The sequence below is a fragment of the Seriola aureovittata genome, chromosome 14, assembly GCF_021018895.1.
Source record: "Seriola aureovittata isolate HTS-2021-v1 ecotype China chromosome 14, ASM2101889v1, whole genome shotgun sequence".
NCBI lineage: Eukaryota > Metazoa > Chordata > Actinopteri > Carangiformes > Carangidae > Seriola > Seriola aureovittata.
In genome coordinates, this window is record NC_079377.1 from 14,970,724 (window position 1) to 14,997,564 (window position 26,841).

At 39.8% G+C, this 26,841-nt stretch overlaps 2 protein-coding genes across 4 annotated transcripts in view; one reads left to right on the forward strand and one right to left on the reverse strand.

The window, feature by feature from the left end:
• lrmda (leucine rich melanocyte differentiation associated) overlaps window positions 1-13,314 on the reverse strand; it is a 197,901-nt gene extending 184,587 nt beyond the window's left edge. For 2 of the 3 annotated variants that reach the window (XM_056395971.1, XM_056395973.1), the window contains exons 1-2: window positions 12,340-12,477; window positions 11,673-11,773 (exon numbers count right to left, since the gene is read on the reverse strand). In XM_056395971.1, coding sequence (XP_056251946.1) covers window positions 11,673-11,773; window positions 12,340-12,381 — 143 coding nt within the window. In that variant the 5' untranslated portion in view covers window positions 12,382-12,477. Of the gene's footprint in view, window positions 1-11,672; window positions 11,774-12,339; window positions 12,478-13,163 lie in introns of those variants that run through there. The other variant, XM_056395972.1, reaches the window with a different exon arrangement.
• A 5,738-nt stretch (window positions 13,315-19,052) lies between these two features.
• znf503 (zinc finger protein 503) lies at window positions 19,053-21,946 on the forward strand. The gene is made up of 2 exons (XM_056396331.1): window positions 19,053-19,661; window positions 20,040-21,946. Exons 1-2 carry the CDS (start codon window positions 19,407-19,409, stop codon window positions 21,468-21,470), a joined length of 1,686 nt encoding a protein of 561 aa, XP_056252306.1. The 5' UTR covers window positions 19,053-19,406; the 3' UTR covers window positions 21,471-21,946.
• The last annotated feature ends 4,895 nt before the right edge of the window (window positions 21,947-26,841 follow it).

Genomic DNA, 26,841 nt, shown 5'->3' on the forward strand with positions numbered 1-26,841 from the left:
CACAGCTGTCCAGGGCCAGAGATGGTTTAAGCATTCTACAGGAGAGCAGAAAAAAAAAAAAAAAAGAAAAAGAAAAGAGGATTCACCCACAAAAGGCTGTTAGGGGCTTGAAATTGCAGAGCAAGCAAATAAGATGGCCTGCATGTTTATCACTTCAAGGGTGGCAAACTAATTAAACCTGACTCGACTCATAGAGGTTAAAAGATTATTCTATTACACCCTCGTCTTCACCAAAACTTAACAGCAAATTCTTTTTGCAATCATGAGGCCTTCAAGAGCTGCTACGTCTAATAACAGCTTCCAACTGCATTTTATGGTCACAGGATTTATTCATCTACTGACATTTATCATGCAGCCCTCTTAAAAAATCATCCCCTAAAATTCAAAACATGGCAAAAACTGCAATCATCCTCTAAAATCTTGGCATGAATACACATATGTATCTGTCTTCACTTTTCACCCCTGGGCCCTCTAGGAAAGATTGTGGGAGATTGAAAGCCATGAAGCGACCAAAACTGCCTAGACCATACCAAAGGAAGCTCCTTTGTTCCTCTTCCAAAACAGGCTTCAAACCTTCTTTTTTTCCCCTTTTTTCCATTTGGGAGTCAGCCAAGGGAAGTAGAAGTATGGCTGCCCCTCTCCATGCTCTGTCCTAATATGTTCCATGCCTTCCAGTTGCTTACATCATCAATCTAGGAGATGGGTAAGTGTGATGGGGTGAACATAAACAGAGCTTGAGTTATGGGCTAAAAGAGACACGGGCTGTGTTTCAAACTCAAGTTTGCGCCCTCTTCCCTTTTTTTTTTTTTTTTTTTAAATGAGAAAACAGTCTTTCTACGGAAATGTCCTAGGTAATCATTGGTGGGTATCCTAAATGACTTTGTGTTATGTGCTTCAAAACCAGTGCAGCAGAGGGAGAGGATTGAAGACAAGGAAGCAGCTTCACAATATCGAAATTCACCCCCATCATCAACTTCAAGCAGCAAGCTTGTTATTGACAGCCGAGTGCCAGTCCTAATCATCTCCCTTTTAATGCTCGCTTAAAAATACACACCCTCATGTCAAAACCTGAGTACACATTAACTCTCCCCAAATCGTCTACTTACTAAACATGTCACTAATGAATTATACATCAGACTTTTTCCCTCTCTCATATTTACATGGTGTTTCAGCAGAATTTGTGTAGTAGTTGTAAAGTATTTAATAAGTGTTTAAATATGTAAGAGAGTCAAGATCTTAGCCAGTGCACGAACCGTACAGTAGATGTTTACGCAATATCAAAAGACTCTGCTATGCCTATCAAAATGAGTAAGACATATGGACAGTTTGTTTTTCACTTGCCAAAATAGAAAAGGGAGTATGACCACTTGGGCCCCATCAGGTCAAATCATAAAGATCCATCACTGGCTTTGCACTCTGCTAAAACGCTAAGGAAACATATTGTAGATTTTAAGACCCTTTTTATTCAGCCAGACTGTGTACTAAAACTAATTGGATTTCTGTCAATGGAAAAAATATATCCCTGGGACAGCTTTGAACTCAATAGCTCTGACTGTCCAACTGCGCATTAGGGAGTGGGACCTTGCCACATGCCAAGCACCAAGGAGGAAAATTAAATCGGTGGTCAACATAAAATATTAAAATAGCATGGTATCGAATTTTTGAAAAATGATGTCAGGGCAGCTCATTATGGCCAGCAAGGCAGTGAATTAAGCTATATTTAGTGGGTGATAATTGAAATCATAGCTGTAGTCATTACCACTGACAAGTTTCTAAATAATACCCAATAAATCCCCTCTTTTTAGCAAGGTCCCCATGACAGCTGGCAGCGCTGAAAAATATAAAGTAGAGAAACAGAATCTCTTTTCCTTTCTTTCCTCTCTCCCTTCCTCTCTGTTCCCCCAACTCTTCTCTCTCTCCCCCTCTCTCTTAAAGCCAATAAAATGTCAGCTTTTATTCTCCTCCTCCAAAGTGTTGGCTAGATGTCAGCAGGCCCTTCTAAAGCTCTGCCACTGCAAGCTGAAGGCCTGTAAATCTCCGTGTCAGTGGCACGCCATCCGTCTTGGGATATACAATAAAAAACGTGACGCAGTCATAAAAGGAATGGCATCACTGCCCAGTATATATAATGTGAACAAAAGGAACATAAAGATGTTCCATTCCATTCAGAATCCCAAACCAAAAGATGGCCTTAGATCGAAGAAGAGGGGAGATTTTGAGATGCTCTGGAAGGCTGATGGCAGCTCCCGACAGTGATTAACAGATGGGTCAGTGGGCTTTTGTTGTACTTTAACAGAGATAAAGATTTATATAGTTTATGTTGTACTCGGGGTAAAGGAACTGATAGACTAGCTGCTCGGCTGTCTTACAGGATAAGGCTTGCAACATTCTATTTTTCTTTCTTACTGTCAAAAAATGCCGCAAAACCAACCAGAGGAACTATTGGGCCCACTGACAAGTATTGCCTCTGCAGCCAAAGCCTGATACCTCGTCTTCCTCCCTGCCATGGACCTCCAAACTGTTGAAAGCACATCAGTGAGCCACACAGTTGCTGCAGTGGGTGACATGTTCCTTTATTATGATTAACATAAAGACTGTAGTTTATTTTAAGTCAATTCCACCAACATTGTTCTGCAGCTGTAAATACTCACTAAAGCACCAAATATGTATTAATCAACTACAGAGAATAGTCCCTAACAAATGCACTATTTACTTCTGTTTTGGTACCATTTGCTTAAAACTACAGTGCCCAACTGTTTTAGGAAATTCTGGAGCCTTTTAAGCAAATTAAATCTGTATATCTGCAACTTGCTTTTATAGACTTACATCTTCTGTGACACAGACCGGGGAAGGAAGTTGGAAGGTACAGATGGATTAACACACCGTTTGTTTTGGTCCTGAATTTTCTTTACAACCTTAAACAGAATGAATGAATCGCATTTTTATTATTGTGTTACAGTTAGCTTATAACTTATAGGACACCACAGATGCATGCAAGCCAGGACAAGAGTACTGCATTTACATTTCCAAACAACAGAAAAGGCAACTTAAGCATGTATCACAATCAAATACTTGGACCGTCATTGATTTTGCATATTTCCAGTACAGTGAGTTTGGTCACCTAAGTAAATATCTCTAAACACAGACAAGAGTCTACCAAGTTTATCTTTTTTCTTCGTTGCTTGCCACTCTCAACAGTTGAGAATTGATGTGCAACTCACGGTTGCATAAATGTACACTTCTGCAAAGCTGTGGGCAACATTAAGGACTTCTGCGTAGTTTACTGCCACAGTAACACTCACAACTTCCTTAAGTAAGGCTGGCAGAAGTAATAAGAAAACAACAATCTCCTTTAAATGGCATATCCATGAGTGAAACCACAGCAACCTTACAAATTCCAGCAGGGTGGTGGTGATTGTGTGATTGCTCAACTTAGCCTATATGCTTAGCTTTCTACAATAAGTTCTTCCTGTCACCAAAATGTATAATGCTGAATGTGTTGTGATGTGCTGCCCTTTGTTGAGAGGCAAGTGTTGAGGATATGAGGGATCAAGCATAAATTGAGCTTGACCACCCTCAGTCAGGGGATCAATACCCATAATGATTATATCAGATGATCCTTTAGGTCCTTTTTTAATCACTGACTGAATCTATGCGACTGATCATTGTTCTTGAGAATATTAAATTAAATGAGTTTTATGTGAATGTAGGGCTTTCAGCTATGGATCAGAATATGACATACTGTTCTATGTGAGTGGGGTTTCCCTTTAAAACCAACTAAATACACTTTAATTTCAATTGAGAAAACATGACTTAAGCAACTGAAGATCGAATTCAGTCTATCCAGTGCATATATGCATATAGTTAAGTATATGCCGTGTTCAAAACATGTTTTTTTATTCATAGTCCAAATGCAGGTAAAGTTAAGCACAATGTATATAGAATACATTATATACAAGGTATATAGAAACAAATCAAACTGTACATTTTTAACAAACCCTCTCACTCATATCATCACCAATGAATCTCATCAACTGTGGTACATGTCGTCTGAGGATAACATCATCTCCCTTTTAGGCAAATTTATATTATACCCAATTTAGCTTAAGTGAAGATACACTGCTAGAAACAGAAAAAACAAAAACAATGGACCATCTAGGGATTCAAGACATAATGAAGGCCACATTATTGCGGTTTGGTTGCAATTTGTGGGAAAGCTTTCAATCATATAGTCATAAGTTAGTCATATTGCAAAAACAAAAGAAAACTGACAAAACAGATTCTGGCTGGCCTATAGTTACACTGAAAGATGGTTGTCTTAACTTATTGCAGCAAGAGGTTTTGTGTCAGATGCCTATCATTAAACCTTTTGAAGATCTATGCAAAGACACTACAACTGAGACTGTCCAAGCTGTCCAAAATATAACCTCATCTAAATGACTAGAGCCATCACATACCACAAATACGATGTTGATAAATAGAACAAATTATTCTTTACTACTTCATTATAGGACTCAGTGACTCAAGCTCTCTGTTTGCACTGTTGTTACTGTCCTCAAAAGTGAGTCAACTCAAAACTGTTTGCTGCAATCACATAAAAGAAAATTCTGAATATAACCTCAAATTGGAAAGATGGAGGAACAAGACAAGCCATCCATTAAGCATAACATCCTTAGCTCTGTGTCATTCCATCACTTTCCCAGGAGGAGTACATCATTAAAAAAAAAACATCCCAATGAAAATTAAAAAGGTTGGGGTTTTTTTCAAATGCCACAGAATGATACAAAATATCAACGTCCTTGATATGAATAAGTTATTTCCTGCCAGACCTTGTCCCTCTCATCTCTCTGGTTTAAATCTCTTAGGGCTGGGAGAGCTCTGCATCCTCCTTAATTTATGAGACACAGATCAGGTTATCCGAGTATATCGGCCTAAACAGGCCTGATAGATCGGATATGGAATATATTTCCTCAGCAAAGCAGAGTATGCCACCACTATTACCCCCCCCACACACACACACACACACACACACACACACACACACACACACACACACACACACACACACACACACACACACAGCTATGAGTTAAGTGATTTGAGGACTTCATACTGCCAATGTTTCATATCCTCTCCTCCTAACTGACACTTTATCTGCATACCGGCATCTCTGCAGATTGAACACTTAGGCAAGACAATGACAGGCTCTCTTCCCGTTGTCACTTCTCATTCTAGGACCAGTCTAATGCCTCTTACTGGGCTTCTGCCAATAACAGAGCCGCCGCCCCCCTCCCTCCCCTCCTCCCCCTCATCATCAAACAACCAGAGTCTACCTATCTTGGATAAAAAAAAAAAAAAGGAGCACCTGATGTCTGTGACACTCATTTGTCAATTAGCGGGCTCCTTCCCGTGTTGACACACAGCAACTTGAAAGACAGAACGGTGCCTGTGACGAATTAAGAGAGACAGATGAGTGAGGCATGAGCGGCGGAGTAATACTATAATGTTCTTTAGATATGAATATAAAACGACACAGCTGACAGGCCATACAAGGTTTTATTTCATTTCTCAGTGTACCAGGCCTCCCTACTTTGTCTTCTTTGTTCTCTTTTCATCAGACTACTTACATCTCATTTTGACAGCCGGGCGACATTTAGAGCACTTTCGTTTTAAAACGCGAGTTAGCATACTTGATTTGTCATTAAAATGCAAAACGCCTGCCATCACCAACATAGCCTGGGTGAGCACATACCCCCTCAGATACACACACAGACACACACATACTGTACATACAAAGGTAGCAGTCGTTCCTCTGCAATGCTCAAGTCCAATATGGACACCTCTATCTTAATATATATAATATCTATGTACTCCAAGTATCAAAGAGAAATGTCAGTGTTTCATTGGTCTTCAGATCATATAAAGAGTAGTACTGGATATTGACCACAGTTTGGTTAACAGCTGAATTAAAGGTCAGAAATTTAAAGGCAGCTACCTTGCTCCAATTTTGCACCAACTTTACTAAAATCTGATCTTGTCTGTACAAACAAAACATATTTAAATACACCACTTCTACCTGTAACTGCAAAAGATAACCGCTCTAGTTTGGCACTGGGTAAAAAGACAACATAGCAAGATGATATGCAAGTTAATTAAGGCTTGTCATTAAAACCATTGTTTGTGATACTACACTATATTTATCTGGTTTGACAGCAGACAGAGGAGGAAGCTATCAATGACGGAGGACAGAGTCAAGTACCAGTGTTACAGATCAACTGGTTTTCCTGTTAACTTGTGACTTTCCTCTGAATGCATCAATGGTTGCTTGAAGTGGCAGCAATAAAATATCACAACATAACCATCTGGAGCCTTAAACTTAAGTCAAACTGTGACACCAACAAAAACTATTCAACAACGTACAGGATTTGAAATTATACCATCATCTTTTGCCCAGTCTCCATTTACACAAGATCACTTTAGACTAGAGCCCGACCGATATTGGATTTTTGGGGCCAATGCCAAAACCGATATTAGGGAGTAAGAAAATTCAGATAGATATATCGGCCGATATATAAATATATATATATATATAAAAAGTAAACACTTGTGAAAAAGATATGTAATGAAAGCAGGATATTTTACAGTTTAACAATAAACTTTATTGTCCAAAATGACATCAGATCACTGAAACAGTAAACTGCACTGGGAATTAAATAAAATAACTATAAATAAAAAAACATAAGAACAAATATGTAAATATATATTATATATATATTTAACTTCATTCAGCATTTCCACTGCATTAAAAGTATTCATAGCAGCGCATATCGGAGAATATAAGACGATATATCTGTGATAGGTCAATATCGGCTGATAAAATCGGCAGACTTCATACTTATTTCTCCAATACTTTGCCAAAGTGAGCAGAGTATTAGAAATACAACAATAACACAAACTTAAGCATCCACAATGATCATAGAGTTGAATCAACACCTCTCTGACATTGTCACAACAAAAACTTAATCTGCCTAAGATGCGAATCATTGCAATCCATTCTGATTAAGCACCATACTTAAAAACAGATGTGGTGAAGATTTGTGTAACACATGATGTGGTCTGTAAAAACACCAATCAACTGGAATGACCAAACCTTATGATCAACTATAACAAGTATGCCACAGTTGTTTTAAAATATTTTACAAGTGTTCTTACATTACACATTCAGTATACAGTATCACATGTGTGGGGCACATCTAACTAGTGAGAACAGATCAAAGTAAAATAGTGCTGGGTTAACTTTCAGGTTAGGTCTAAGGTTTCACAAATGCTGGCATTGCACAGATGTGATTTGTTTATCACGATGCCATGTCAGATCTTAGAAGAAAAGTATCACTGTTCCAACAGTCAGGGATTCTTCCTGTGACTCATAGACATGTGTCCTCCTGAAAACCTCATGTGTCCAGGGTGATAGCGCTGCATGAAACAGATGCAGGCACCCAAAGTGCACCACAGTCAGAGAGGAGAATCATGTCAACACAGCACATGCCCACTCACTGCATTGTGTACACACCTGACCTGGAACAAAGTGGACAACACAATACTCTCCAAGCTCGTCCTGAGACAGGAATCTCAGTGTGAGCCACACGTCTCAACACATTGATGAGACAGGCTGACACTGCAGCACACACAGGGAGAGGTGTGGGTGTGACAGCCCGCTACCATAATTTCATCCTGCCATTACCTGCCCAGCCACTCACAGTTATGCTCACAGAGACAGATGCACAAACACTGTATGCAAGCAACCATGCACAAGCATACACACAAACATAAACAAATGTACAACACACACGCATATATATAAAAAACACAGGACTCAGTTAAAGGTGATGCCAGTACCTTGCTTCTCATTGTGACTCATTGTCAGGCTGCCTGATGAGTGTTGTCAATTGAGCTGACATTAGCGACAACAAACTCTGGCAATGTCTCCCTCTCGATTTGAGTCGAGCAGCATGAAGAGATGCACGATGCTGAAGGCAGTCCACTGAGTTTCATGTGCATCTGTTTACACCTGGTTCGCTTCAGCTGACACTGAAATGAGGTCATGGTGTCAATACACAAATGTCTCTACTATCTGACATGTAATGTGAAATGATGGCCAACTTAACCTCTACATTCATGAATCCTGGATGAACATAATATTGTGAAACAAGACCAAATATAATTCTGAACTTTGGATATAATAATAGATGCAAAATTGCTCTCTTTTTTTTTAAACTTTTTTCCTGATCTTAATTGTAAATTATTGCATCACCAAATAAATTACCAAAATTATCACACTCCCCTGGTATAGGAATGATTCATTTCTTTAGTGGAGGGCAAAGGTGTGCCTTTACATATATTTTAGCCATAATAAGCCATGGCTGTTTACATATGGAATTTACTCTCCAAGTAGTTTTCTGTGCATGTCTTTAATGATTTACAAATAACTGTTCTTGCAGGAATGCTTTAAAATATGCAAAAGTTCAAAGAAAATCCAGGAAAAGATGCGTCTGAAATCACTTCAGTACAGACTGAAATGACTATGGCAGTCACTGGCTATTGGATATTGGTAGAAATGTCAATATAACACCATAATTCAATGACTCAACATTTTCTTTACTTATTTATATGTTGAAGATGAGTAAAATAAGCAAAACACACCTCTGCCTGCTTCAATGTCATTTCAAAGTAAGTATAGCTATATAGTATATTTTTTCTTAAACTGTATACTTCATGTTTACATTGACATTCTACAGGTACCAGTATTCTTGCAGAAAATATTGGTATATTTTTATAATCAAAACATTGTGTCACAAATGCTATTTGTTTTTGTCCTCGTCACCAGATTCTACCCAAAGGGCTACAAACAAGTAGAAAAGAGCCAAGAGTTCAGGGGCAGAAAAAACAATTCTTTACAGGAAAATATTTCCACCATTAAGCTGTGAATCAGGGGCCTCTGTCTATGAGTTGCATTCTTATGGGGATCAAAAAGACTCAGGGGGATGCTGTGCCTTAGTTAGCATATAATATTATCACATGTTGAGCTGCTTATTGAGTTTCACAGCTCCACCCACCCATGACACTCCAATGTTGTCATGTGAGCGCCTACAGAAACCAATAGTAACAGAGAAGGCGTTTAAGAGAGCATGGTGGATATATAGGTCTGGTGTGATTGTGTGTGTGTGTGTGTGTGTGTGTGTGTGTGTGTATATGATGGAAAAGCTTGCGTAACCACACTAGCAGGTCAGTAATGTATACTCTATAGCAATGGATAAAGATACAGTGCTCAGATAGCCTACACTGGCAGTTAATATTACCAAGACTCACTCTTGGAAATGAATGTTAACACATTACATGAATGTCTGTATATATATCTTCACATGTGCAGGGTTTAAAAAGTCAGCAGGAGATGTGTAGGCATATGAAACGTTTACAATAAAGTAAAACCATCTCTAGACATGTTTGATGTTAAAGATGGCATACAGGTTTTCAATGTGAACCATTTAAACACACCGTCTATAGAAGAGAAAAACATGAAGCACGATGTAACAGATCACTTTGCCCACTAGCAAACCATCAATCAATAGTCCACTGATATGAGCCCCAAATGGTTCGAGTACCACCTCATTACTCCTGCACCGCTTCTCTGCCCATACCACCCTTTGAAGTTTAGTAATGATTTCTGACATTTGAGATTAGCTGAACTGAAAATTAATAATGAATTAGTAATATCTGAGTTATAAATATTTGATTCTAAACATCAAGTCCTTAATGTGACAGGTTCAAGGGCGAGAGACATAATGCCAGCCTTGATCTCCCCGAAACCAACACACATAAGGGTTGTTCCAGTCAGATTTCATAAAGCTGTTTGCCAGACGTAACAGGCTTCCTCTTGCTCTGAGGTAACACCAAGACGTCTACTATTCAGCTGTCCAAGGATGTTGTTGTACCACGCAGATAGCAATTATGATCTCATAACAATCATCCTGTGTAAAGCACCTGTTCAGCTTTTAAACTTTGTTTGTTTGTTTGTTTGTTTGTTTGTATTTGGAAAACCAGATTTGGGCAGTTACTCAACACATTATAGCAAGTTAACAATGAACATCTTGCTTAATGCTTGCTGTTTGATAACAATAACATGGAAAAGTTTCTGATGTCCCACCCAACCCAATTTATTGGATGTGGGTGCAGTTAGATTACACGGTGAAATCAAATTGCAGCACGATGCTACAGTAAGCAAAGTTTTGTTTTTACATTGCAGAGATTCAAGCAAAAAGTTTTGCTGCACACCTGAATGTCTGACAGGTGCATCCAAGGGCAGCATGACTTTAATAAAACTAAAAACTCACACACACCATCTACTTTACTGATGGTAAACATCGTCAGTCTACATGACTTTCATCTGGTACATGAAAAAGCATCACAACTGTTCCTTTTATATAAACACATATGCTGGGTAAATTATCAATTGATAATATTTTTTATGGTCCTCTGTTCATACACCTGACGACCAAAATATTGGAAATACAGAAAATATACCAGCAAACTTGAATGAAAATAAATCTACTGGAGAAACATGGCATAAGTGAGGACAAGTCAAATTTGACCAAATTATCTAAACAACATAAAATAAGAAAAGGCAAAAATCAAAAATTATTATTCTAAAATTCTATTGCACCTGCTCTTCTCAAATGTTCAACTTGTTTCTTACCTTTTTCATGACTACAAGTGTAATTCCATTTACCCATGTATTCAGGTTCAATTAAGCAAGAGCAGCCATTAAATTCTGATTAATAATCTGAATAATCACCCAGTGTAACACATTTACATGACTGGGACTTTACACAACTCCGTATGTAAAGCTGAGCCCTATACTGAGCAAAACTATGTGCGCATATGAATACAGTAAATATTAAGTCAGTAGGTCATAGGTTTCCTGAGAATTCATTTTTTCCCCAGGAACATCTGTTTCACACTCACACACCTACACACATTCACAGTGCCTTGCTCACAGGCACTTCACCAGTGGATTCATTCATTTATCCATTAATATTTTTCCAGTCTGAACACTGTGTGAAAATTAGGGGTTTTGCAACATGACACGATGTAAATCAGCTGAATTGAGGACTCCACATCTCCAGCACAGACAACTGCCTCAAGGTGACAATTTTCAACAAAAAAAAATTGCCTTGACTGAGACGGCTTCATGGCCTGACAGTCATGAAAAGGGTTCAGAAACAAAAGCACCTTATAACCATCTTCTCCTTCATTTTACTTGCCAGATCAACTTCACTAGGCCTGCTGCTGAAATGGCAGCCCCCTCTGAAGCAGCTGCCATGAGGTGTTCCTTCATCTCCTGACAGAAGAATCTTTTCTTCCATTTGCCCCCGAATTAGCATGTCACATTTATCGATCACACCTTTTATCCTGCCCCAGTGTGACACCAGCCCAGCGCTAACACTCATTCAGCTCTTTGATGTTCTGATGACACTCCTGACCACCTATAGACCGAGGTCACACATTCAATTGCACCTGATGTAAAAGATGCATGTCTCCCAGTAACAGACTGAGAAAGAGGAAGAGGAAGAGACAGGCAGCATATACATCCAGGTTATTACATATATGTCACCTACCTGAGCTGATTGAAGCTCAGATCCAGCCTTCTTGCAAAGTGGCCATATGTGTCTCCAAGGAAGTCTGGGATGTCCTTACAGTCATGTCCGATGTAGGAAATCTTTAAGAAGAAGAAGAAGATTTATTATAATTAAAAAACACAGAGATAACTATGATATAAATATGATATAAATAGCCATGAAAAAATAGCCCCAACATGAGAGCAGCAAAATAATTATTCAGGACAACCCACTTTTATATTGCTTTGGCACCATTATTTGAATTTACTTTATTGATATAGGTTGCTAAATAATGCAGCAGCTAACCCTAAAGTTGGGACATGACACTGTTAACACCCAATGCCATGCTATTAATTTTGCAAGGAGATAATCATTTTCTATATGCTTTCCAGCCATCATTATATATAGTGCAGAATAGTTCAACCGTTTGCCCTGCACTAAGGACACATTGTGGCATGATATTACTCCGTTATTTTCTCCAGTTAAGTTGCAGGAGGAAGTGCAAAACTGAAAGTCACGACTTAGCTACAGGGTCACATGACACCGGCGATGTCGAAGGAACAAACAAAACCAGTTTACATGCAGTACCAATACAACAGCCACTGAATAAGGTGCCAGCTAAACGTGCGAGGGGGCGAAGTCGAAACAGTTTCCAAAACAAACTTACCTGAGTCCCATTCAAAGCGACCAACGACTCGTTTCGTGCCATAACTTTCTCCTGAGGAGGATGACAGCCCACTGACTGTGTGTTTTGTTTTTCTTTGATAATCAGAGTTGATAGCCAACGTCCTGCTCACGGTAAGACACCCGCTGCTGTCAACATTTAATGGTGATGTTAGTGGATGTAACCTCAGCCCGGCTACTTTGGAGATCTACTGGCGCTTTGCAATTGACTTTTACAGTTTCCGCGTGCCAACTCAATCAGCTGACCTGCTGTTGTGTGCGGAAGCACGCGGTCCGACTGTGTGTGTGTGTGTGTGTGTGTGTGTGTGTGTGTGTGTGTGTGTGTGTGTGTGTGTGTGTGTGTGTTAAAATCGCAGTGCTGCTGACTGTCTCCTGATTATGGGACAGTCTCACATTTCCCCTTCCATGTATGAAATCCTTATGTTCGGCATCAGTCTGCGTTTAAGGAACGTGTCTACATTTTTACAGGAAGTAGCCTACAAACTAATTTGTTTACACAAGTGGATGAGATAACCAGCACCTGTTGAAAAGCATTAAGATAAAAAGCTGTTTTTGCAGCAGGGGGCTAGGAAGAGTCGTGTTTAAAATATATTTCACCTTTCATAGATTAAAAGATTAATGAATTAAGATGAATTCAATGCCTCCATTTTACCGACGTTAGCTTAAGTAGCTACCTTGACGCAGTTAGGAAAGTGAAGCGCTGCTGCTCTGTATTGGGGCCTTAACCTAACCAAACTCATCTGTTAATACTGCTTTTTTAAGGAATTCCTCCTGTGAACCAAAAACACATTGCTTGGAAATACTTACAATAAAGCACATATCTCCCTTTGGCGTTACTTGTCCAACTAGGCCCAGCGTTACATTTTCTTCCCTCTGTTCTACCGCTTTAACAGGATGAGCTCAGTGCTGCCCCCTGTGATACAACGCACTCAAAATACAAAAACCAATACGTTTCACAGACACCCTACTTGTTTAGTTAGCCATGAAGATAATTTTGGTTTACTGAAACTACTTTCTACAAGAGAAATAGTCCCTATTAAAACTGTACTGACAGCTTCCATGTTGGTTATTCAGTGTAGGCTAACTGTGGCGTTGTCTCCGGAGTCTGTGGTTCACACATCATGGTTACACTGCAATTAAGACTTGTTGGTTCCACTTAACAAGACTAATCATAATACCAAAGGGTTGTGACATTAGGTTTGTGATTGTTTTAGCCCAGACCACATCACAAAACCAATAAATGCAATAGCTTTAATAGGCTATTACAACGCAAGAGAGTGCAATAAGTGTAGTCATCTGCAATGCAGTTAACTCTGTGGAAGTAGGAGTAAAATCCTTATTGTCTACAAACCTTAGACTGTATATAAAAACATCATGTTTCTGGACTGAGACCTATCAATCTGTGTATCGTTTGAGATTATAAAATGTAAGCAATGCAAAATGATATATGGATAGAAGCACACATTTGGACACAAACTGCATGGTATGGGCTTTACCCTTACCTTGGCTCCTCCATAGCACAATAATGATGGTTTTATATATCTTGGTGCATGGGCAACGGGTAGGTTCACCTATAGTCTTCTAAAATCCATAAACTGATGCATACCTTTGAGCTACTGCAGGTAAACCTTGTATACAACTGCTTGATGTTATCAATAACGTGTATGTATTGTGATTTTTTTCCCACTAAACCAACCCTGAACCCAATCACGTTTTTGTTTGTGGTATTGCTGGTTTGTAAACACTCACACAACAGTGTGTGTAATCTAAAGAAAAAATTATGACTTTTCAAACACTGTAAAGAGGACCTGCTTGTATTTAAATATCAAAGCATATTTACTAATACAGTTTGCACTGTCCACAAGACTTCTCAAACTGTTGTGTCTTGGTCTTCTATGATTATAGTAATTGTGACTGGGTCTCGTCCTGAATGAATGAAGTTCAATGAAATTGTGTTAATAATTCCATGTATCTGTATATCTGTATGTTAAAACTACTTATGACCTGAGTTCAAATGGATTATGTATCTCTAAATTGCTGACTTTTCAGATAACTGGGTAAAGATATAATGGCACTGGGTGATCATTAAATTACCTATATGGGCATGAGGGCAATGGCAAAATTGTAATTGAAAAATGATTACATTGGCTTAACACTAACTTATCTTTCTTTCCAGATTTTGACCCTGCTACCACAGAATATCCAAGGAGACAAATTGAATATTTATATATGAAGACTGTGAATGTGAAAGGACTGCCACTTGACCTATAGGCGAGAGATGGTGACAATGTTATTTTATCAAACTTTTGAAATAAAATAAAAGTTTGTTTCAGATAAAATGTGAAAACTATTAGAACCACTTTCCATTTACGCCCTAAGTTAGCATCAGAAATGTAAACAAACCTTAACGGCTTCATGTTAACCATATGACTCGTGTTTATTTCACTCTGAGTCACAACTTTGTGTAGCTTTGCAGGTCAGCTATGAGTTCTGCATACACTGTTACACAGTGTGGGCTTGTGATATGTCTTGTCTCTTGTTTCTTATATGTGTTTGACTGCTTGATAATGCCTGTTTAACACTCTACCTATCAAATTTAATTTAAATGTCATTATAGAAAGATCATGAATTGGGATTGACTGTCACTTTTGTGACAAAACCCACCTTGGTGTGATAATAAAATGAATTTAAAAAAAAAAAACTGATGTTGACAAGATAAATATATAGAGACTTTACTTACCAAACTATCTTAAATTCATTCATTTTAGTAGGCCTATGTGTCTCTGTGCCCTAAAAGCATGCAGGCAGGCAGAGACCGCAGCCAAACACTAAAGCAGCTTACCTCACTGCTATGTTTATCCTTCTCCCTCTGAAGCTGTGCTAATGAGTGAAAGGAGCTGCTTTGTCAAGGTAATGGGGCAAACCTGCACACTGTGGGTAACAGTGGCACTCAAGTTGAACAGAATGTGAAAGTTTGGGAGCGCCACACTGCTCCTCTTCCTCACTGTATGTCATGTGACGTCACGTGGGACCTCCCATACTCTCCATACGCGGAAAAAGCTCACTTTCTCCCTGCAGCCCGCCCGGAGAGAGCGAGAGAGTCTGCATGGCTCCAGTCTCCGCCGTGCTCCATGCGGTGCTTCACATTTGACAGAATGCAATGAGTGGTTGTGTTTGAGTAATGCAAAAATAGGTTTCTTTTAGACAGAAGGACTACGTCTTAGTGTTGTTACAGTCTTATGTTTTTTTTTTTTTAATTCTTTTACCTCTCTGACGTTTTACATCGGGGCTTAGTAGGCAATGCTTCCAGGTAATGTCGTGTCACGGACTTTCCTGTAAACCTGTCCTTCCTCCTTGGAGTTTTAGAAAAATCTTTTCATGCATGCATCTGAATGATTTTAATATGTTACTCTCCTGTGCAGCCTCTATCTTCTTTTATCTGTTTCTGCGATTTGGAGATTATGTGCGTCTATTTAAAAAGAAAGCACATGCTTTGGTTGTGGCTGGAATATCATCTCAAAGTAAATAACAGAGTTGAAAGAATAAGACTATTATAAAAATTAATAACTTCATTTTAACATTGATAATAGCATCAAAACTGACTGGGTATAAGAAATATGTAATTTCTTTAAAATATAAATGTAGGTAAAATTAAGGGTCTGTTATTAGAAAAGTAGTTTAATTATATATTTTTTATTTTCTATAAATTAGCCATAAGATTGAAATTTGTTCTTCCTCGTGGCAAAGAAGTCAGCCCAGTATATAGCTCAAAGTAATCCCGCAAGTACAACATATTCCTCACCAGATGTAAATAGTTGTATTTGCATGCGGGGAGTTATTCATAAACATGTCACTGTTATGAAATATACGGGGATATTAAAACTTTCTATTTAAATATCATGAATTATGGTCGCAAGAATGTGTTCCCATTTAAGGGGAATGCCGAGTATTTTGGTGTCTGGTGCAGAAGCCCATTCGTCATATGGACAATAAAGAGGGTTTTCGCCTGACAGTGAAAATTTATGGTTGCCCTTCTTTGCCCTAATAACTCACATATTGTGTCACGGACTGACAGCCCTTGCAGAAAACAGCAAGCCTGTTATCAATCACACATCTTTGCATATTGTGAAACGTTCCCCCTTTTTTTTCTGCCAGAGAAAAACACTGAGAACACTTGAAGGAATAAGAGCTCCGCTCATTTGGACTTCTTTCCCCCAGTTCCACAAACTCCCCCAATAAAAGGAAAAGAACTGTTGGCCTATTTTGGAGTTAGTGTTTATTTATATTACACATTATCTCAAAATTACGACTTATGTCGTTATAAAGAAGACAAGTGCTGCTTGTTTTTATTTGTTCATACACAGTTTACAAAGCTGTAGTCAGCCATGCAGACCAGTGTAGGCCTATGAACTGAAACCAATCTTCTTCTTTTTTCAAACTTAGCTGAAAAGTGTATTTACGCGTGTGTGTTAGATTTATTTGTAAATTGTTTCCTCATATTCTTCTTTTCACCATGTGTCTGTGTTTTATCTTATTTTTATTTCATAACCTTCATCCTAAATTGTATTTGCGGGAGATTATGGACTCCAACACTCTGCGTGTTTTTAGTTAGTCCTCCTATTTTTCACGAAAAAACATATTTTGCCCCCTCACTGTCCACTCCAGGTTTTCTTGCTCTCCAAGTTGACCTGTCAAGCAGATTACCACAGAAAGAGATTAATGGCAGAGGCGGGTTGCAATAATAATCGTTTTGTTTGATGTGACAACTTTGATAGGCGTTGATTTACTTACAAACTGATAGGCTTTTAATTGAGCGCCTCCATCCCGATTGAGATGAAAGGAGAACCGCATTGAAAAGCTGCCCGATTGCCCCGGAGCCTCAATACTGATTAGCCATCTCAGCGGTGAATAGTTCAAGGCATTTTAAACTTCTTTTCTCAACGGCCTGACAGACCATTTCTCTTCTTTTCTTTCTCCCCACTCCGCTTTTCTACCTCTTGAAGAAAATAAATCATTTTCATTGTATGTAAATAAAATCGAGCTGACATCAATATAAAATGTCTGGATTTCTTTTTTGTTCCCTGTCTTTGTTATTCTTGTCGCAGATGACAGTGTGCCCGAGGCAGATGACAGGTTTTAACAACACAATAGCAGATGCGTTCAGCTAAAATGGACAGGGTTCTGTTTTGAAAGACTGTGATGTTTCACCGGGTTGTTACACATTATAATTTTTTTTTGAATGAATGTACACTCTCACAGATTGTTTAAACTAACTTATTTCGGAAGGATAGGCTACATCAAATATATTAGATTATAAAAACAAATTATTAATTTGTCTATTTTAACTATAGGCCTACGCATGATATTTTTTCACGCTGCATTTTATTTAAATTTATTTGTTACCAACAGTGTTTTTTTCCTCATGCTTCTTGTTAACACTGTAATCGGCCGATTATAGCAAGAGCACTTTAGCACCTTTGAGCACTAACAGCTACTCCGTGGAACATGTGAACTCGACTGTCTGCAAGTTATTAAAGTCCCACCGTGTGTGCCACCTCCGAGGTGTTTGATGAGAATCTCCAAAAGTTACAGACTTTGTTTAATAACCAAGAGAGTGGGTGTTTAGTGCAGTGCACAGCTTTCATATCCCCCACAGTGTCTGGACTGGGGACGTCGGCTATTGTCGATGCATACAAAAATTAAATCTTAACTCGAGGATCGATTTATTTCCTCTGAAAACTCTTGTGTCTCTTGCAGAATGTCTCTCTCCCCATTTGTTCTTTTCCCGCAGTCACACTGGCATGTAATCAGCCACAATAGCTGACATAAATCAAGCAGTGGATTGACAGCGTCTGACAAATAACTGATTGATTGCGGTGGAGCAGAATTGACACTTGACGGAGGGGTGGAGATAGAAATAGAAGGGCGGTGTATATTATACTGAAAACATGTGACATTCACATCCCTCCATCACTACATTGGTCTATTCCTGTCAACGCTTGTCTGTTAAGGGAATTCAAGCTCAAGTGGTTGGTTTTATGTTTGCCAGTGGAAAAAAAACCGTCCCGGTGGTGGACGTGCGTAATTTGCGCACACTTTGTGCGTCTCCCGGGTTACACACTGTTAAAGTATAACAATAAAACACTAAAATAACGACAGAGTTCGGACTAACATATTTTTACCCCAGAAACTTTAGACATAACTATCCCCGTAGAGATTTTAATGGCAATGAAGTAATGAGAAGGTCAGTGATGGGCAGTGAGCAGAGACATCAGTAAAGGACTGTGCCATCATAACTTACAATGTTTAACACTAGAAACAAATGAAGATGAATGTGCTACAAGTGATAAAAACATGATTTAACTCTACCCAGGTGGATAAACTGAGTGTTTGATTTAGCGTCCATACACACAGCTCGATGATATCGTTCATGTTAGGTCAAATGGAAGTGTTAAAGTGAGTCTGGTGAACTTTTAGCCTAATGTTGGAGGTATATAGTTCATCTATTGTATTATTATAATTATTATCACATTATATTATTATGTTTAGAACTCGTAACCCCACATCTAAAATGGTGCAAGCGTTCACAGTAACCAAAATATTAAAGCCTATCTCCTCCCCCGAGCTGTCAAAATAGAGGCGCTTACAAAGAGGAGAACGTCACATCCCCTTGACCCTCCAATCACCTCAGGGTCCCATTTGATTGGAAGGCGGCAAAGGCTTTAATCTCGGACTAATTCAGCTGCTTTTGAAGTGAAATTTTCTACCAGTTCGTACTTCGGGAGTACAGAGCGAGGAACTGCAGACAGGCGCACACAAGACGCAGCGCTCATGGTGCAAGACGCAGCCACGGATCTGCGATAACCTCGCACGGTCTCCCTCCAGCTGCCGCGCCTTGCTCCTTCACCACCAGGATTACTACCTATTATTGAACCATTTTACGTTTGTTTTTTTCCCTCCTTTACCCCGAGAGAGAGGCTCGATTGCTTTTCTGTTTTTCTTAATGAATCTGAAGAAAGCATCGCCGTTTCATTTCCTGACAATTGGGACATGATCACGTCGCCCTCGGCGTCTGCTCTGAAAAATAGTGATATTTGTGCAGCCTGGGAAAGCAGCAGTTGTCGGAATAGCAGCTCAGCGAGCATCAACAAGCCTTTTCTCCACTCCGCACCACCGTCTGATCCATTACGGCAAGCAAACCGACTTCCCATCAAGGTTTTGAAAATGCTTACCGCACGGTCGGGACACATTTTGCACCCGGAGTATCTGCAGCCTTTGCCTTCTACCCCGGTCAGTCCCATAGAGGTAAGGAGAACATTTTTAATACTTTATGTCAGTGTACTCACAGTACACTGTACACTGTTATGTATTTTGATTATCGATGTTTCTTGGGACAACGTTTTGGGAGCGTATTGCTGTTATCCCGTAACATTTCCTGTCCAGCCAGTGTTTAAAACAGTCCCGTGAAGCAGGAAGCCTCGTAGTTTGTTTTTATAATCATCACGACTGTAGTTTTGTTCACGGAAGAGCCGTGTGTAATTATATAAAATCCCGTTTGGAAATGTCAGGAAATGTCTACATCAAACCGCATTCTCTCAGGCTGTACATTTTGAAATCATAAAAGAAAGTGTTCGATGTGCGTTTTAAAAACATTTATCAACATCTGTTTAATCTTTTTTGCAGCTAGATGCCAAGAAAAGTCCGTTGGCTCTGCTGGCGCAGACCTGCTCTCAGATCGGCAAACCGGACCCACCACCCTCCTCCAAATTATCCTCCGGATCACAAAATGGATCTAGTGAGAAGGAATCTAAATCCGGCCCTTTGAAATTGAGTGACATCGGTGTGGATGACAAATCTAGCTTCAAACCTTATTCTAAACCTTCAGACAAGAAGGACTCATCTTCGGGCGTCTCAGGCGGAGAGAAGTCTGGTTTCCGAGTGCCGAGCGCCACCTGCCAGCCGTTTACGCCGCGGACAGGCAGCCCCAACTCCAGCACTTCAGCCTCCCCTATGCCATCAGAGGGGAAATGTGGGGACAGGGATGAAAAGAAAGAGTCTGATTGTAATAAAAATGGCACTACGGACGGGTCTGGCACCACTAGCCACAGCAGGATAAGTGTGAGTTGTGGTGGAATTAACGTGGAGGTCAACCAACACCAGGAGACGACGCCTGGCACTAAAACCACCTCCTCCTCGGAGTCCTCCTCCGTAACTTCTGTATCCTCCGCATCCGTTCTCGGGTCAGGACTTGTGGCGCCGGTTTCTCCTTACAAACCGGGGCAGACAGTTTTCCCTTTGCCTCCTGCTGGTATGACCTACCCAGGTAGCTTGGCTGGGGCCTATGCTGGTTACCCTCAACACTTCCTGCCCCACGGAGGGAGTTTGGTAAACGCACAGCTGGCTAGTTCACTAGGCTGCAGTAAGGCTGGATCCAGTCCTTTGGCAGGGGCTTCTCCACCGTCCATCATGTCAGCCAGCCTGTGCAGAGACCCTTACTGCCTCAGTTACCATTGTGCCAGTCACTTGGCGGGCGCAGCCAGTGCTTCCTGCACGCACGACTCTGCAGCTGCAGCAGCCGCTAACGCCCTAAAGTCCAGCTACCCACTAATGTACCCGACACACCCCATACATGGCGTTCATTCCTCGGCGCCATCATTTAGCGGACACCCTCTGTACCCATATGGTTTCATGCTCCCCAACGACCCTCTCCCTCATGTTTGTAATTGGGTGTCGGCAAATGGACCGTGCGACAAGCGCTTCTCCTCATCGGAAGAGCTCCTGAATCACCTGAGGACACACACTGCTTTTACCGGGGCTGAGAAGTTGATTTCTGGTTATCCCGGGTCTTCATCACTGGCCAGCGCCGCAGCAGCGGCTATGGCCTGCCATATGCACATGCCACCGTCAGGAGCCCCCGGGAGCCCCGGGACGTTGGCTCTAAGGAGCCCGCATCACGCGTTAGGACTCAGTAGCCGCTACCACCCGTACTCCAAAAGCCCTCTGCCAACCCCTGGTGCCCCTGTTCCCGTCCCCGCAGCCACCGGCCCTTACTACTCCCCTTATGCACTGTATGGCCAGAGACTCACCACAGCATCAGCGCTTGGATACCAGTGAGGAAAAGTGACTTTGAAAAGTTTATAGTACTAAGAATGCAAATATAAAGACTTTTATATTAACAGCGCTAAAACTTATGGGCGGGATCCGTGGACTTCAACTGTATTTATTTATATGTCGGCTTAAAAGCAGGCGATAATAGCTGCAAATGGAAAATATTTGAGCAACTCAAAAAGTGCATTATGTTGAAACTGAACTCTATAGGTAAAGTGAAAACACACACATGTTAGAGTACTAATTAAAGTAGGGGTCTTCATTTCGATGTTAATTTGAAATTGCTATGATTGTATTTGTTCTTATTTAATGTCTCATTGAGAAGAAAATAATTTACATGCATGTTTGTTTCTTAAATTTCAAAAAAAAAAAAATGTCCACATTTTAAATTGCCGTTATTTTTCAGGTGTACACCTTGGAAAGAGAATTGGTATTTTTTTGTATGTATTCTGGAAAAAAATAAGAAACAATTCTGTTCCATATCTCCGTGTGCCTCATTTTCTTAAGTGTTAACATTGTTCACTTTGAAATAATTCTCTCATTTATTTTACACTGACATTTAAAAAAAATTGGCCAGTAAATTGATGGGGTCCAGAAAATCTCATTTGATCATCTTCGCGACAAAGGCCTATCGGTTTTTCCACTGTCATACTTTTCAAAACAGTAAATTGCTGTCACACGAGGACAGATTGTGACTATTTGTTCATATAATCTTTCTTTTCCGTCTATCTTCCTTTCTATTATATGACTTTATGAGCCAAATGATGGAGAAGCTTTAAAAGTTCACTTTAATCAGAGCACACTATAACGTTTAAATTAATGCAAGTTGAATGAAGGAGATAACTGTGTGTGTGTGTGTGTGTGTGTGTGTGTGTGTGTGTGTGTGAGAGAGAGAGAGTGTGTGTATATGTGTGTGTGTGTGTGTGTGTGTGTGTTTGTACAGAGTTAAACGGACTTTATAAAGTGAATTCGAATGAGAGAATTTAGTTTGCTGGTAGCTGAGTTTCGTCAGTGTGTTGTTTTGAGATGGATGATTTTTTGACAAGCGTTGGAGACTGACTTGCTACTTTACCTGCGTAAAAAAAAAGTAAATTTGTGAAATATGTCAGAGAGAAAACTGCTCGGCAAGGCCAGCTGATTTTTCTGTGGTTTTTTAAATCATGGGCACATTTATGTATTTTAAATTGCTAAATTAAAATATCAAAAAAATCAATTTCACAACCTTAAGAGAAACACGGACGTTGAGCTGAATAATTTGCTGCTTTCAGGTGGAATGCACTAGAATTTTTACAAGCCTTTTCGACTAGTGTGCATTTTTATTTTATTTTATTTATGACAAAGCTGTGGGCTGAGAGTATAAGAGTAAGACTGCTGCTCCACCATGGGTGAAATTTCGACGTGGAGGCCATTAACTGGTTTATGTGTAACATGAGTCTGGGCTATTTTTGATTGGATGATCATTACCTGGATGCCATTATTTAATTTGCATTTGATAATCTCATCCACCTGTAAATCTAATGTACAGAGCACTCAGTTTGTTATTAAAAAAAAAAAAAAAAAAGATCGGACTTGTGCAAAGTTGTGGGATCTTCATGCAGATACAAACAGTCACAACTCGTGATATCAAAATCCTATATACAAATAACATCACATATGAATAATTTAAATTTTTCTCTTTTGTCTTTTTTTTATATAAATATTTTTTCTTGCACAGATGACGGCGATGGACATGTGATGTTACAGATGATTTTTATTTATGACACTCGATCAGCTGCATATTTGAGCTTTATTGCTTTTTAATATATAGAAAACTTGGGCAGATGATTGAGTTCACACAGCCACAATTAATTATCCATAGTGAATGGCTGTAAGGCAACATAACAAGAAAAGGGGCCTATATCTTTTGCTTTGCTATCATCGACTCTAAACGGCATCAAGTGTGTCTTTCACTTCTATTGGCCATAATGTTGACCCAGCTGTTTTACAGTTATTATTATTTATTTAAAATAGATCCTCGGCTGTGCTGTCCCTTGTCTATGGCGCAGCGGTTAGTCAGACGACACAAACTCCTCTCATAGTGTGTATAAGGCCCACACGCGTCCTAAACTGATGTAATGACGGTGAAAGGGAGCAATTTCCATTTTTACCCACATCATGGTGGCTGTGCTCGGAGGTCCCCGGTGGAAGGCAATTTATCATGTGCCCCTCCCCCTGGCCCTGTCACTGGAGGAACAGGCAGGCACATGTGTGCATGAATTACCCACCCTCCCACCTACCCAGCCCTCCCTCTCACTGAGGAGATTTGACACAGAGGAGAGAGAACATAGGGGATTAGAGTATGCAAGACTATTAAACTGCATATTCACTTTGTCCATCAAGGCCTGAAAAGTCCTTAGGTGCGCGCAGAGCTCTGCAGAACAGAAGTATACATCAAACCACAGCATAGTGTTAAATTTAGTCATTTAATAATTTATATATAATTAAAAAGCTGTGAAATTAAGTTTGACTTTATTGATAAATCTGCTTGATATTATTTGATGGATTTAACAGGAGTCTTATTAACCATATTAAGAAATAGTGTGGTGAAGGTCTTGAGGGGGCACACAGGTCAGTGAGCTGAAGTTTAAGGGAGGTGTAAGTGTCTAGTCTGTCGAAGTAAACATTAACACTGTTGGGTCAAGGGTTTTTACATCGGTTCAGAGTGTTTCCACATGAAAACTGGTCCGAATTTGAATTTGTAAACACTGCACGGCGGAGGCAAAAACTTTACTGTGCAACTTTATGGGTTTAGGGAGTTGACATTTAAAGTTACATATATTCTTAAGATTGCTCTCGTCTGTTTTGCTGAGCGTACGGTCTTCAAACAACACAAAACCCAGTCACTAAATTATTAAAACATGTAAAAGGTATGAAAAAATAAATTTCTTAAAAAATACTCTGTTCTTCTTTGGATTTTTCGTCAAGACCCAAAGCAGCCATTTTGAAATTCTTGGGACATACTTGCATCATCAGAGAGAGAGAGAGAGAGAGAGGGAGAGAGGGAGAGACACTGCAGGAAACCTGGCAGGACATCTGGCAAAGGGGGGAGCCCAGGACGTGACTCACACACCTAACCCCATATTCAACCCTACTGAATTACCGCCACTAAAGCTGTCATTAGTGGGTGTGTGGCACAATATAAAGACATGCCGTCGTCTGCAGTGGCAAGTCTATAGTTTGGGTAACAGCTGTGTCAATAAGGGGAAGCTGCTATAATGTTCAACCCCATGCCAGACATAAGTCAGAGAGCAATTATTATCTTTTATGCATATGTGTGTATGGCGATTACAATATAGAAGTTCTCAGTGATGGGAAAAAGACACTGTTTATGGGCACTTCTTACTTGCAATTATGTTTTACAAGAATAGATTGCTACTTTTCAAATACATTTTGATTGTACATCCACTTCTCAGATACCACAGAGAAGGGCCTCTGTCTGTGACCATCTCAGCCTTCATGTGTATCTACGACTCCACATTACATACACCTATATCTCAAATATGCCTTCGCACTCCAGTCGTAGTAAAAGGTGTCATCCGAGCTGGAAACACCCGACTGCCATTATCTCAGTGTGATTTATGGTGATACGGGCTGCTGAGGTGCCCACAGCTTTGTGATTGTAGTAATGAAGCCATAAAGTGAGCAGCATGAAACAAAGCAGGGACTCGGTGGTCGTAAACAGATCCACTGCTCCAGGAAAATCTGCACTAAATCTGCCTATTATCCAGGAGATTAAAAAAATCAACATTGTCGTTGGTCACGTGTCGTATCCATCAATGCTAAAGCACCCTTTTTTGACAAATTGATCCTAGAATGCAGGCCCCAACTGAGAGCTGTAATAGAGGTAATTTGGTTCTCAAAATCTGTGCCAAGGCAGACAGGAATCCCTCCCAGCTCTTCTACATGTGGTTACCCTGCTCATTGATTTACAAATGTAAAGTGCTCATCCAGGTGATGTGAGAGAAGTGGCAGTGTTGATCTATCTGTGCCACTCAGATCTCTAACCAGTGAGACACTTTCTTGTGCTTAGACAGCCTAATTGAGGTCATTTCTGTCTGCTTTGGGATCTATGGTGCGCTGGGGTGTTTTAGTGTTCAGATAATTTGCCCATTTTCTGATCCTGACAAAGAATATTTTATGGAAATGCACCCTTATTCCAGGCACCTTAATGGAGTATGTTGGAGTAGTATGCAAGCTGATGAGGTTGTTGTCTGTCACTGATAAATGTAAAAAGCAGAGAAAATGTCAGGGATGGGCCCGGCTCCAAAGGGCTCTTTGCCTTCATTTGAAATCAGCAATGCCTAAGCACTGAATCTTCAGGGTGTAACCGCACACAATCACAAGGTTATTGTAATTGTTTGAAGCTGGGTGAATACAGTATAAGACATCTTACAGCATGTGTCTTTGTGTGTAGCCACCCAGTGGACTATCAAAGACAGTCAACCAACTTAATTTGAGATAAAGGCATTTGCTTTCCAAGTTTTTTTTTTGACAGGTTTGAGGTTTCAGTCTACCACATAATTGCTGTCTTCTGCTGTTCTCTCCTTTCTATGAGTAAATCCTGATGGTGTGTCACCGGCCCTACATGACAGTATGAGTACATGATGTCATTTCCATGGGTGTGGGCTGCCAATTACCATGACTCACATGCTTACTGACTACATAAACCCAGATCCTTCTGATCATTCCATCAGAAATATAGAGAAGTGCACAACATCGGCACCTCCTTAAATGTTCAAATTTCTTACCATCTGATTACTAAAATGCAAACCAAATGCTCAAGAGTAACAACATCTTTTACAAACTTAATCTTATTTTCTTAATTTTTGATAACTGGCAACAGATACATTATAAGAAACATACTGCATCCTGTAAAAATGAATAAATAACAATGCTCATAACTGAATAAAGCTGGTTTTGAAATAAATATTGCACTTGCACACATGGTAATAAAAATGACCATGAGAGAATGGAATATTTTAAATGAAGCATAGACTGTATGGAACTTTTTTAAAAATTATAAATAATTTATATCAAATAAATAACACCGAGATGGTTGCAAGTAAGATTTGAAACATAATTTCCATTTGTTGTATTTTACGTGGCAACATCGGACAGAACTTGTCATTCACATCTTAAGCAGAAACCACACAAACATGAGAAAATACCCAGAGCAGTCTTGCTAAAACCTCAAAATGTTTACTAGTAGTTAGCATCTTAGTAACTCAGCTCTGTAGAAACGCTGCTTGAATTTACCCTGTGGAGTTTTCATTGAAATGAAATACAGATTTGTACATGTTGTTGTTTGACACTTGCTACACTGAACGTTGTGATTTCA